The sequence below is a fragment of the Zootoca vivipara genome, chromosome 15, assembly GCF_965207765.1.
Source record: "Zootoca vivipara chromosome 15, rZooViv2.hap1.1, whole genome shotgun sequence".
Classification (NCBI taxonomy): Eukaryota; Metazoa; Chordata; class Lepidosauria; order Squamata; family Lacertidae; genus Zootoca; species Zootoca vivipara.
Window position 1 is genome coordinate 5,592,665 of NC_142598.1, and position 13,987 is coordinate 5,606,651.

The 13,987-nt window shown below is 47.3% G+C and overlaps 1 protein-coding gene across 1 annotated transcript; it reads left to right on the forward strand.

The window, feature by feature from the left end:
* Positions 1-6,881: 6,881 nt before the first annotated feature.
* Positions 6,882-13,498, forward strand: LOC118075348 (chemokine-like protein TAFA-1). Its single transcript, XM_088658836.1, has 6 exons — positions 6,882-7,467; positions 9,765-9,961; positions 11,084-11,262; positions 12,089-12,229; positions 12,831-12,955; positions 13,140-13,498. The coding sequence occupies exons 3-6, from the start codon at positions 11,115-11,117 to the stop codon at positions 13,155-13,157; spliced, it is 432 nt and encodes a 143-aa protein (XP_088514962.1). The 5' UTR covers positions 6,882-7,467; positions 9,765-9,961; positions 11,084-11,114; the 3' UTR covers positions 13,158-13,498.
* The last annotated feature ends 489 nt before the right edge of the window (positions 13,499-13,987 follow it).

The following is a 13,987-nucleotide window of genomic DNA, read 5'->3' on the forward strand; positions in this document are numbered from 1 at the left end:
GATTTCTATGCAGTTTTACACATATTTTACTTACCAAGAGTTACCAGAAAAATGCCCATTGCATACCCCCCCTTTTCCTTTATACATCTGTTGTGTGCCCCTGCCACATGTCCCCAGGATATACATGAAAATAAGATACTTATGCCAGTGTATACTGTACTTTCACTTTGGCCTGTTAAAACAAGGAGGACCTGAGTTTCCCCATGGAACAATCTATTCTTGCCCCTTTGCATTGTGGGAAATTCTCAGTTATTCCTAGCCTGAGATCACTTGGGCAGATTGCCTATGGAGAAGTACTGTACAGTACAAGAATCTACCATTGTTTGCTCAGATGCTCTGCATAGAGGATGCCTCCTACGCTTCCTGATTGTCTTTAAGGGTAAAGGGACCCCTGACCATTAGGTCCAGTCGTGACCGACTCTGGGGTTGCGGCGCTCATCTCGCGTTATTGGCCGAGGGAGCCGGTGTACAGTACAGCTTCCAGGTCATGTGGCCAGCATGACAAAGCTGCTTCTGGCAAACCAGAGCAGCACATGGAAACGCCATTTACCTTCCCACCAAAGCGGTACCTATTTACCGTATCTACTTGCACTTGACGTGCTTTCAAACTGCTAGGTTGGCAGGAGCTGGGACCGAGCAACGGGAGCTCACCCCGTTGTGGGGATTCAAACTGCTGACCTTCTGATCAGCAAGCCCTAGGCCAGGCATCCCCAAACTTTGGCCCTCCAGATATTTTGATAGCCTCATTATAACAATACCAATTGTTCAAATACCGAATTATATAATTTAGATAAAGTGCCCACCCCGCGTGCTAGAATTGATGGGTTATTTGCTTTATTTCTGCGTTCCAAAATCTTATTAATTTCCATTACATTCCGGTCATCATAATAATCCCTTATACAACAACTGCAATATTAATAACTTCTATTTGTGTTGACACATTAAATGATTTATAAAACTACAAGTGAGGAACTCAAACTATATCCTTGTTCTTCCTGTGTGTGGCAGTTATTCTGTCCGTGGTGTTTCTTCCCGTCCTTGTAAGATGTCTTTCTTTCCCCTGGTTGTTGCTGTTATCCATCATGCCTTGGGCAGAGCTGATATCCCATTGTTGTTCCAGAAATTTCTCCATTGCTCTGTCACCATTGAAAAAGTCAAGACATCCAAGTGCTGGAGGCCTAGGAATATTTGGATGGCACCAGCAGCGGAGCAAGCTGATCGGGTACCTGGGGCGGTGTGCAGATGCCCTGCGCCCGTGGGGGCAGGGCCAGCTGCCCATGGGGACGGGACCAGCAGCCCATGGGGCGGGGCAACCCAGGGCAGGACGCTCCGCGGGGACTCCGAGGCGTCTGCCTGCCTCCTCCCACTCAGCATAGCTGCCAAGTTCCGGCCAAAGAAATAAGGGACTGGAGCGGAAGTAGCAGACCGGAAGTAGCGCTGCCACAATTTTGGAACTGGGCGGAGCATGCTCAGAAGCTACTTTTGATGCTGCTCTGCCCTGTTCCAAAATGGCCGCCGCACCAGAAGTCGCGCTGCGGCTATTTTGGAACTGGGCAAAGCAGCATAAAAAGTAGCTTCTGAGCATGCTCCACCCAGTTCCAAAATGGCCGGCGCGCCAGAATAAACCAGGAAAAAACAAAAAGAAAATCGTTTTTCCGGCTGGGGACAGCGGGAAAAACGGGGTTTTCCCGGGGAATACGGGAGACTTGGCAGCTATGCCACTCAGCTGCCCTACAGCTGCCGTTTGGGCCGCGCAGAGCCTGCGGACGCCTAAGCCACCACGTCACTCCCAGGAGAGATGTGTGGCTTGGGCACGCTGCAGGCCCTGCGGTGAGTGCCGCCCTGCATTTTGTCACCCCCCTCAGTGGTGACACCTGGGGCGGCTGCCCCCACCCCCCCCCCTTCCTCCACCCCTGGATGGCACCACATTGACTACTCCTGCTTTGAAAGGGCATGTGCAATGAGAAAGAGTTGCAGGAATCCTGGATTCCCTTCGGAAGGGTGGCAAGTGAGGCTGCCACCTTATTATTGTTTTCCTGGCAAGGCTGTTAAACTAACTGTTGCATGAAAATTAGGCACTTAGCATCCACAGAAGCCATGCCAAAGCTTACCAGTTAGGGGCTGTGCAAGCAACAGTGGCCAAATGCTGGGCCAATGAACTCAGGTCAGCAGAGAACATTCCCTAGCCTACCTTTCTGCAAGACCACGCCACACAAAACGACACCACAAAGCCTCCCACTTCGAATGGAACAGCCAGCAACAATTCTGGTTCTCTCCAGACGGGCACTCTGCTGCCACGACTGGCCAAGCACCCAAGAGCTCTCTTTGCCTAGCAGAATCACAGCCGGGGCGCGTGGAACAGTACAAGCTGTCTCTGTGCTCACAGCGTTTCACTGCAAGCCGAAAGGGGAGAAATATACCCACAGGTCCTGTAGCCTGCCCTTCTCAGCCTCGCATGGGTGTGGGGCTAAAGATTGAGTACTCGATGAGCACCCAGGTGACACCACTCCTTTCTCACCTGCTTACATACACCTGCTGTGCACCCCGGTCAGAGGACTATGTGCCCCTGCTGCTATCGCTCATCATTCTCCCTGCGTGTCTCCTTTTGCTATTCACAGGCTGTTTCCCCACAGGTACAGACCCATCCCGCAGACTGTCTTAGGCTGATCATGAGGGAGGTCCACCCCCACAGTGCGCAGCAGTGACCAGGATGCTCCCTGCTGTTCTTCCAGGATATCTGGAAGCTGGCAAGCTCAAGAGGTCACATGGATCAGAAGTTGTTTATTAATATTTTATTAGAAGAATTTCAGGTACAAAAATAGAGTAATGAAAGAGGAGGAAAAGGAGAGAGAAAGAATTAAAAAAGCAAAAAGTGTGGAAAATTCTATACCTATTGTATGGAAGTTGAAAGCTGGACCACAAAAAGGGGTTTTCTATGTGCCCTAAAGGTAAAGGGACCCCTGACCATTAGGTCCAGTCGTGACCGACTCTGGGGTTGCGCGCTCATCTCGCATTATTGGCCGAGGGAGCCGGCGTATAGCTTCCAGGTCATGTGGCCAGCATGACAAAGCTGCTTCTGGCAAACCAGAGCAGCAAATGGAAATGCTGTTTACCTTCCCGCTGTAGTGGTTCCTATTTATCTACTTGCATTTTGACATGCTTTCGAACTGCTAGGTTGGCAGGAGCTGGGACCAAGCAACGGGAGCTCACACCGTCACAGGGATTCGAACCGCCGACCTTGTGGTCAGCAAGCCCTAGGCTCAGTGGTTTAACCACAGCGCCACCTGGGTCCCATTCTATGTGCCCTAACTGTGGCCAAAAGATAGATATTGATGAATTGGAACAATAAAGTTAGGATCCCCGTTTGTCAATGGATTGATGACATGACAAGACTTGCAACATATGAATGGACAGACTTTTCTTTGGATATACTGTATGTGGAACGAGCTTATATAAAAAAGAGGGAGTGGGTGGCGCTGTGGTCTAAACCACAGAGCCTAGGGCTTGCTAATCAGAAGGTCGGCGGTTGGAATCCCCGCGACGGGGGGAGCTCTCGTTGTTTGGTTCACAATTCCTTCCAACCTAGCAGTTCAAAAGCACATCAAAGTGCAAGTAGGTAAATAGGTACCGCTCCGGCGGTAAGGTAAACGGCGTTTCTGTGCACTGCTCTGGTTCACTAGAAGTGGCTTAGTCATGCTGGCCATATGACCCGGAAGCTCTCTGCAGACAAATGCCAGCTCCATCAGCCTATAGAGCGAGATGAGCGCCACAACCCCAGAGTCGTCTGCGACTGGACTTAACGGTATATAAAATACAGTACAGTAGAAACAAAATAAAAATAAACTAGAAAAATTCCTTCCAGTAGCACCTTAGAGACCAACTAAGTTTGTCATTGGTATGAGCTTTCGTGTGCATGCACACAAATTTTTCTAATTTATTTTTATTTTGTTTCAATGGCAGACCAACACGGCTACCTACCTGTAACTAAAATACAGCAGGTTACTAATAATCATATATGTATTAGGACAATAATAGTATCTATATATTTATATAATAATGTCTAGTAATGTAAATGTGCATACGTACTGTATTTTTCACATGGATCAGAAGTTAAGGTTGGGAGAAAAATGCAGGACATTCCTGAAAATTACTTCTGAAAGCTTATACAGTGGAACCTCGGTTTACGAACACCTCGGTTTACGAATTTTCGGTTTACGAACGCCGCAGACCCATCTGGAACGGATTAATTCACTTTCCATTACTTTCAATGGGAAAGTTCGCTTCAGTTTATGAACGCTTCAGTTTTATGAACAGACTTCCGGAACCAATTACACCCATGTTTCGGGTTAAGTACGCTTCAGGTTGAGTACTCTGCGGACCCCTCTGGAATGGATCAATCCACTTTCCATTACTTTCAATGGGAAAGTTCACTTTAGTTTATTAATCCTTCAGTTTATGAACGCTTCAGTTTATGAACGGACTTCCGGAACCAATTGTGTTCATAAACCGAGGTACCACTGTAAACACCTCTGGTGTGGACACACCCACCAGAACAGACAAGTGTTGTGCCCCTGGGAGACTGAGGAAGGGGCCATAGGTTAGGGGTAGAGTGCATGGTCTTCCTAGACAAGAACCCAGCATGACCAGGTAGGGCTGGAATTGTCCTGTCTGCAACCCTGAAGAGCTGCCCCCAGCCAATAGATGATACTGACTGAGCTGGACCAATGTTCTGTCTTGGTGTGAGGTAGCTTCCTATCTTCCTATGAGCTGCATTAGTGAGGAATTAATTTGAGCATAATTTTCTCAGAGACGGCAGCTCTGATCCTGCTGTACCCGTGAGCATGTGCAACCTGAGATTACTGTAACAACAGCTAGTAGGCGGTACAACTCCAACAGTTTAAGGTGTAAGTTTTTCCTCCTAAAAACCCCAGGTGTGTGACTGTTGTTATCCAGTGGAGTGCAGTCTGTACATGCTCAGAGGTACAATAGCCATTATTCTTTCCTCACATGCTCAAAAACAGGGGTCTGGAAGAACCTAGCTCAAATGAAATATTGGCTCAGACAAGTCTGTTCCAGTGGGCCTTTTTAAAAGCCACAACACTTCTCTATTTCCGGCTCCCGCAACAGCAAGAGTGTGTGGTTCACAGCTGGTTTTCTTCATGAGCCACACTTCACAAGGTCTCATTAAGCAAACGAACTGTGATTCCTTTTCATACCTGGCCTAATTAATAAACTGCGTGTTCCACTCCCACCCTGCTTTCTGCCACTGTTCTCACTTCAGAAATGATGGGTCAGGAGCAAACTTGGGATTTGAGTCCTTAGGAGGACTCGGTCCCACTCAGTCCCTCACGCCCTATTTTTGAATTGACGTCAGAGCCACAGCTGACAGTTATTATTTATATTGTGTCCTTAGTGTACATGGCATTTTTCAGCATAAGAAAAGGAAAAGGGGGGAAAGAAAAGCAAGGTCCTTGCCCTCGAAAGGTAATAATCTATGCAGGAAGAAGTCAGAGAAGAGGAGACTGGGAGAAATAACAGGATGAATATGAACAGGTGCAGTTATGGGGAGGGACAGAGGTCGAGTGGAGCAGGGGAGGCACCTGAATCTGTGGCCCTCTGGATGTTGCTGCCCCATTAGGCTAGACTATTGGTCATGCTGACTGGAACTGATGGGAGCTGGTGTTCAACAACCTATGAAGGGCCACAGGTTTCGCACCCCTGGATTAAAGCAGCGATGGGGAACCTGTGTTTCTCCAGCTTTGTTGGACTCCCATCAGCCTCAGCCAGCAGGACCAATGGTCAGGGATGATTAAACAACAGCTACTAATTTATCACCTGTTATTTACCAGCAATTCAGAATTAAAAAACAGTGGAAACAGTTAGTCACAGGAATAGGGCGTGTCTTGAAAACACATATCTCGGGAGTCAAAGGCCAAAGTGTGTGTCTTCAGTATCTGCTGAAAGCTGTGAAGGCACCAGATGCACCTCTGTGGGGAGGGAATTCTACAACTTAGGAGCTGCCACAAAGAAAGCCCTCTCCCAGGCCACCACCCCAAACTTCTGAGGGTGGCGGGGACCCCTCTGCTGATCTTAACATCTGGGAGGGTCTGACAGCAGTCCCTGCAATCATATAGAATACATTCTTTTAACATATCAGGGGCATGCCGGATTATATTTTAAAATAAGGTAAAGGTAAAGGGACCCCTGACCATTAGGTCCAGTCGTGACCGACTCTGGGGTTGCGGCGCTCATCTCGCATTATTGGCCGAGGGAGCCGGCGTATAGCTTCCAGGTCATGTGGCCAGCATGACAAAGCCGCTTCTGGCAAACCAGAGCAGCACACGGAAACGCCGTTTACCTTTCCGCTGTAGCGGCCCCTATTTATCTACTTGCACTTTGAGGTGCTTTCGAACTGCTAGGTTGGCAGGAGCTGGGACCGAGCAACGGGAGCTCACCACATCGCAGGGATTCGAACCGCCGACCTTCTGATTGGCAAGCTCTAGGCTCTGTGGTTTAACCCACAGCGCCACCTGCGTCCCCTAACCACATACAGCAGTCTCTGCAATCATATAGAATACATTCTTTTAACATATCAAGGGCATGCCGGATTATATTTTAAAATAAAGGTTGGGCTTCATCATTGTAGACTAGAGGAAACAAATCTAAACTTGAAAACGTGCACCACTGACAGACCCTGTAGCCGTGACATTGCTACAAGCACAGATCACATGCCGTTCTGGTCAGTATTCAGACGTGTTCTTTATTTGCAGGGCCCTGAAAGAGCCTATGCTCTTGGATATCGAAGACCTGCAGAGCGATAGAAATCTGTAGTTGCATCCCTGCAAAATATCCTCTTTTGTGACTCCAGCGTTTAACAGTTCACTCCTAAAGTGAGAAGCAGTGAAGGCAAGAAGAAGAAGGGGGAAAAAGCTGGCAAAGTTCTATGCTGGGCTCATCGCCCAGTGAGAGTGGGGCTGGGTTGCCAAATGTGTAGGAGGCGGCCTTGTGTGGGTGTCTTAGGAAGGCTGTTTGGACAGAGAGTGTAAGGGAGTGACAGTCTGGATCTCTCTATCACACATGCAAATCCTTGTACACATAGATATCAGTCAAGCTTCGAAGCTGAAGAAGAGTCAGATTCAAAAACTGACACAGATACTGAGACATCTGCTGGGTTACAGAAGGAGTGCTGGGAGCCAGGACGTTTGGTTCTGTCCCCAGATCTGGATGGGAGAGCAGCTCAGTTGCTAGATCATAAGGGGGTTGTGATCAGGACAGATCAAAGCTGCAAGAACAGTTACTTTGGTTCCAGGACTTTGTGCTCAATGCCCACCTCCCCCCACTCCCCAGCAAACTGAGTACGGGAATAGATAGTCAGAACAAAGAGGAAGATGTGTCGGGGTTCAAGGTATCCCTCCATGGCTGGGACAGAGAGGTGAGGAAACTTCAGCACCTAGGACAGAGTCACAGGTAAGGTTTGATTTGTGCTATATAAGTTGCATGACTGGCTCAGAAAAAAATGGGATCAAGGGGCAACCAATTAAGTTTCTGAAGTCTTTTGTAGCTGGAGGTGTCTTGGCACCATAAAAATTGAAGGCAAATAAGAAGTAATATGCATATTCTGCTGAGCCAACTTGACATTTTAAAAAATGATCCAGAATTTCAATTGGAATTAAAAAGCAACATTATTTTACTATAATGCTGTTACAGTTGGTCTGAACCCAAATAAGCTCTTGAAAGTTTGTGTTTTAATAAGATGTCATTTCATCTATCCCATGTGTCTCAGATCTTTTGCAGTTGCTCCCTTCTTCACTAGGCTGTGTCCATATTATGGGTATTGAGGTGGGTGAGAGGGTTAAATCCTAAGCAGGACACAAAGCTTCCTGCTAGGGTTAAGGTTACTCTTTCTCAGCCTAAACCTACTTCTCAGGGTTGTTGTGCATGAATTGAGAGGACAAAACTATATTTAAGCACACTTTGAACCACTGGGATGAAGCAAGAAATAAACTGTTTATTTCACAATTGGAAATAAAGTACTTACTGACCCAATGTTGTGCAGTGATTAGAATGCTGGACTAGGAGTGGGGACCTGCAGGTTCAACCATCACTCAGCCATGAAGCTCCCTGGGTGGTGATCTTGGGCCAGTCACTCTCTCTCAGCCAGCCTACCTCTCAGGGGTGGCTGTTCTGAAGTTAAAATGGAAAGGGAGAACGTTGCATGTGCCACCTTGAGCTTTTCAGAGAAAAGGTGGGATATAGGATGTTATTAAGTAAGAAAGCACCTGGAATTAATTCACTGAGAAATATATTTCCTTTTAAAGATCCCTGTTCCACGGAGCTTACGAGGAGCACTTCTACACGGGGTGAACTAAGAGTGGGAGAAGCGGAGGAGAAAAATGGGAGGAGCAAGAGCAACAGGGCATACATTTTCTCTCTTCAGAGCAGTTGCGTATTACTTTACTTTAATGGCAACTAATTAGTCCCTGGTTAATTCTCATGCTGCAATTCACCATGTCTACTTCCTGCAAGGAACTGCCACCCCACGATTCCTTGCCAACAGTAATGGAACATGGGAGGGTATCAGACTCTGCACAATAATTACTCTAATTGCCAGGACTGTTGCAGTTTACAGTAGGGACAATCTGGCCGTCAGTCTTGCATGGCCTTTTTCTTTCTTTTATTCACATACCAATTGTTCATCAGTATGCTTTGGATTTACAAAGTCAGTGTGAAAGTTCCATCTCTCTCGTGATTAAGTTCCGTAAATCTCTGTCAAATTATCCTTAGTATGCAGAGTTGCTCAGATATTGTATTCATAAACAGAAAGGGGGGAAATAGTTTCAGTTCAAGTCGCAATCAGTGGTCATAGTTGCACTGAGTTTTACAGGGCAGTCTTGGGCATGTCTACTCAGAGTAAGCAATCCATGGGAGCTTACATCTAGGTAACTGTTTCTAAGATTGCATCCGGAGGTAGAAACCTGCCCTCTTGCTTAGGAAGAGCCTGAGAAGTGTCGAGATTACTGGGTCAGGGACTGTATCAATCATTAATAGTGACAAAGTGCTAGTGCAGATATACTGGTGCTCATTTATTTGAGCAGAAAAGGCAGGTGTAGTGTTGTCTAGCCTCAACTATACAGTGGACAGCTCAAGAGTCAGAGCAAAGGAAGTTTGGCAACAATCCCTTTTGGTAAAATTGGTTTGCATTTGGCAGCATCCCAAGCGCCCCTATCCATGATCTGCTGCAAAAACCAGGCCAGTGAGAGCGACTTAACCGTGCCCAACAGCTGAATTCAGAAGAAGTGGAGTTCAATTGCCCAAGCAGCAGTGGCTGCAAGGATTTGCTGGAAGACTTATGGAACAGCCACCACTAGGTTCTGAAGTGAAAAAATTATGGCAGGGAATGGAATAAATGCATTCTGTCTCTCCCTAAAATCTAGTATTTTGTGATTCTTCATGAGTATGCAGATAAGCCTCGCGCTATCTTTCTCCATTATGCTGAACATCACCATCCCTTTGGAAGACTCTAAGCATGGGAGATTTGTAGGCTAGGAGTGTCCCAGGCTGCATTGCATTCACCTCTCATGTATTTCTGCAACAAGACTGGATCCTGTTGGAAGGAGAGCAATGATCTGGGGTGGCGGTTGTTGTTGAATTATTGTTGGTCAGAAAATCATGAACTCACAATCCTGTATGATAAATGAACATTATTTCCTACTGCATGGATGCACTGTGTACATGTGTTCTATGTGTAATTTTTCCTTACACAGGCATGATATCTGTATAGGAATTAAAGATATCACAAAGTCCACAAAGATATCAAGCCAGGGCAGTTTTCCTGAAGAGGCATTTGTGGTTGCCTGGAGAAGTAGCAGCCAATCTTCCTTAGCTCACACGAAACAACATATATATATGTATATTGCACAAGTTGCAAACCACCGTGGGAATAATTCATCTTGAACGTCAGGTAATAAACTTCTTAAATGCAACATACAAAAAATGTGTGCGTGGACAGGATAAGGCCCTCAATAGCTACAACTGATGGCTCTATACCAGGCACCCCCAAACTTCGGCCCTCCAGATGTTTTGGACTACAATTCCCATCATCCCTGACCACTGGTCCTCTTACCTTGGGATCATGGGAGTTGTAGGCCAAAATATCTGAAGGGCCGCAGTTTGGGGATGCCTGCTCTATACTCCCTCCGAGTCCGTCAATGGGGAATAATTGCAAAGAGGGCTGTCGTACCCATCTCCTGCTTGTGCTCCCCTCCGCCCAAAAAATGCCTCTGTTTGGCCACAGGGTGCTGGACTAGACAGGTGTTTGACCTCACCCAGCTCAGCTCATCTTTTGTCCTACATCGTAAGGAAAGCACAGAGCTATATAAATATATTTGTTTTCCTTGGGGGCAGGGGTGTCTCAGGCCTATGCCACCATGGATTTCCCAAGAGCACAAGACTTTAATGAGTTGTCTGCCAAACTTTCTGGAGAGCCATATCAAACTTTTTGAGAAAAAGCACATACTATATAGTCCAGAACAGGACTATAGAACGGGACCCAGGTGGTGCTGTGGGTTAAACCACTGAGCCTAGGGCTTGCTGATCAGAAGGTTGGCGGTTTGAATCCCTGTGACAGGGTGAGCTCCCGTTGCTTGGTCCCAGCTCCTGCCAACCCAGCAGTTCAAAAGCACGTCAAAATGCAAGTAGATAAATAGGAACCGCTACAGCGGGAAGGTAAATGGTGTTTCCATGTGCTGCTCTGGTTTGCCAGAAGCGGCTTTGTCATGCTGGCCACATGACCTGGAAGCTGTACGTCGGCTTCCTCGGCCAATAATGCGAGATGAGTGTGCAACCCCAGAGTCGGTCACGACTGGACCTAATGGTCAGGGGTCCCTTTACCTTTATATAGTCCACAAGGGGCAGCGCCACTTCAGAATGCAAGTGGGTGGGATTGTATGTTTGAATGCTCCCTGCACATGAAAAAAAAACCCTTCCCCAACCCATAGAAAACTAGCCTTGCCTGATGGTGGCAAGGAAGAAACACCACTGAACTGTTAAGAGGATCTCATCTCTCTTCCCTCCCTTCCCCCAGCCCCACTGCCCTCCTCTCCAGACCTACCACAATGTGCCCTTCTGCTCCAGTAATCTTCATGGCTTTTACCATCCTTCTGTGTCAAGGAACCTGTGCTCAGGAGTTCCCTACTCACAATCAACAGCATCATCATGACCAGTACTGGTACCAAACCACAGGAGATCAAGTCCCAGTGATCAGTGAGTCGATTCTCTTTTGGAGAAGGGGTTTTGGATATGCAAGCAGCAAAATGTACCCACTCCCTGTCTTGTTATTAGGAAGCTAGGTGTGGGTCTTTGGCCTGCTTTTTGTTCCATCACATCTACTTGGAAAAGAGAGGCAAGCTATACATTACCTATTTTGCACCACTGTACTTTACTTGCTGAAGTCCCAATTGTTTTATGCACGCACCATTACAACATCTGCATTTCCCCCTGTACATTCTCAACTTTCAAAGCGATTGAGCAAGGCATTCAGTTAGGAAGGCAAACCCGTTGCTGGAGTCTTTGTGAGTCCCACAGGCCAGAACAGTGTATGCTGAAACTCCTCACAAGTGCACAACCACACAAAATACGGTATTGAAAGATTTTAGGCAGCCAGCACTCGTGATGTTGTAGGGGCAGGCATTACAATACTTACAAACGCTTCAGGTTACAAACTCCGCTAACCTGGAAGAGTTACCTCGAGTTGAGAACTTTGCCCCAGGACGAGAATGGAAATCGTGTGCTGGCGGCGCAGCGGAAGCAAGAGGCCCCATTAGCAAAAGCACGCCTCTAGTTAAGAACAGTTTCAAGTTAAGAACGGACCTCCAGAACTAATTAAGGTCGTAACTAGAGGTACCACTGTATATATGTGACAGTATAATGCCAATAAGGGAAACAAAGCATGGAGGAAGGGTTAGGAGCTGGGACTCTCAGAGAGCAAGGCTATAGCCGATGAGAAAGGAGCGTGCAGGACTTTGCTGTGGTTTCTCAAAGTGGGTCTTGATGGCTCCCACCTCAAGTCTTTGTTTTCTCCCTGCTCCAGGTGGCGGCACCTGCAAGGTGATTGCTATCCGCCGCTGCTGTAACCGCAACCACATCGAGGAGAGGTCCCAAACCATCCAGTGCTCCTGCCTCCCGGGGAAAGTGGCTGGGACAACCCGTGGCAAACCTTCTTGCGTGGATAGTAAGTGCTCAGAGCCAAGGCCTCTCCCCACCTCCAGAGTGAGGGAAGTCCAAGGGGACCAAGGAACATGAAAGGAACCCAAACACCTGGGGCCTTGGACAGAGGAGAGAATAGGAAAGTCATTGGAGGCAGGATGGGGGAAGGACCATTGTCTTTTAACTGGAAAGAGGCCAGAATGTTGGAGGGAATGATGGTCAAGCGAGAGAGATGGTGAAAGGGGTTGATCATTACAGTCTCCTTTCTGAGGGGTGAAGGTAGGGGGAACTAACAAACGTTAGCTGTGTACAGGATCCCTTGGGCAAGGTGCAAGGGAATGGCTTGGTGACGGTGGTAGCCCAGCCCTTCAAGCCTATGGGATTTACTGCACTTTTTAAATTTTTATAGTGCAATCTGCCTTGAATCTTTGGGACGGGGCAAGATGCAAACCTTAGAACAGCCAGGCAAGTCAATGCTTTGGGTCTGTGGCTCAGGAGGATGTTGGGAGGCTCATAGCTGCTCCTGACCTATAGCTTGCCTGTCCTAAAGGGTTTGCATGGATAGGAGAGGCTGTCCACTTTGGAAGAAGCGGTGGCGGAGACAAATCCTTATTTCTACTCTGCAGCTTCCATTGTAACTGGAAAGTGGTGGTGTGACATGGAGCCCTGCCAGATCGAAGAGGAGTGCAAAGCTCTGCCCGACAATTCCGGCTGGATGTGCTCACTAGGAAATCGTGTCAAAACCACCAAGGTACTAGTCCCTTAACATTCCCCACAGGAGGTGGAAGCCTACATAGGGCAAATGTGTAACCAAGCCTCCTCTTCCACTTCCCGGCTGCTACCCTGTCTTGTTTTCCGTTTTGTTTTTAACAGGTCCTGTGGATAAGGCTCGCCTCCTTCCTCCATTTGACAAGTTGTCTTGTTTTCCCTTTCAGATCCACCCCAGGCATTGAGATCTGCAACACGGAAGGACCCACCTCCCAAGTGAACATGACAGATACCTGGCGATGGCCAACGGGCTTTGCTACAAATGCTAGTAGGAAATACGATTCCTTACACAGCCACAGGACCAAATATCACAAAGGAAGCTACACTGCTCAATTAGCTGCGATGGGGAAAGATCAAGTGGCCAGGGAGAGCAGGTGCTGGTACCCAGATTGGGCTTTGGTGCCTTTTCCAACGGTCGCTGCCCTCCTTGGCTAGGAATGGAATCAAAGACCTTTTCACCTTTATCGGAGCAAAGGCTAAAATCTGTTCCCCTGGATTAACAGCAATGCAGCATTGTCAGCTCAGACTTCTTCTGTGCCTCCTCAATGCAACCTGCACATCTAACTCCTCCCCTCCTTCTGGCAGATGTCTAATTAAACTCTCCAGGACAGAAGCCATAGAGCCAGTTTGTATTTACACCTGTAACAGATAATACACACCATCTTTCTTTTAAAAGATTTTAAAATACAAGGAAGCCAAAGGGGATTCGCAGTCCAAAAAGTGTTCTATAAAGAGGTCTGGTTTTATATGTAAATATGGTTTGCACTCACTTTTAATGAGCATCATAGCAAATCACTGATATATAATAGGGGTTTTTTTCCCCAACATGTTAGTAGGCTTTTGTATAAAAATGGAAGTGCATGGACCCAGCATTAAAAACATATAAAACGGCAATCACCATTCATTTTCAAGGATCAGAAATGTTTGGCTCAGATGTGGAGGACTATGTCAACCTGGATCCCAGCAGAGCCTCAAATCCTTCTGCACTCCGCAACTAAAGGGTTGTTTCTTTATG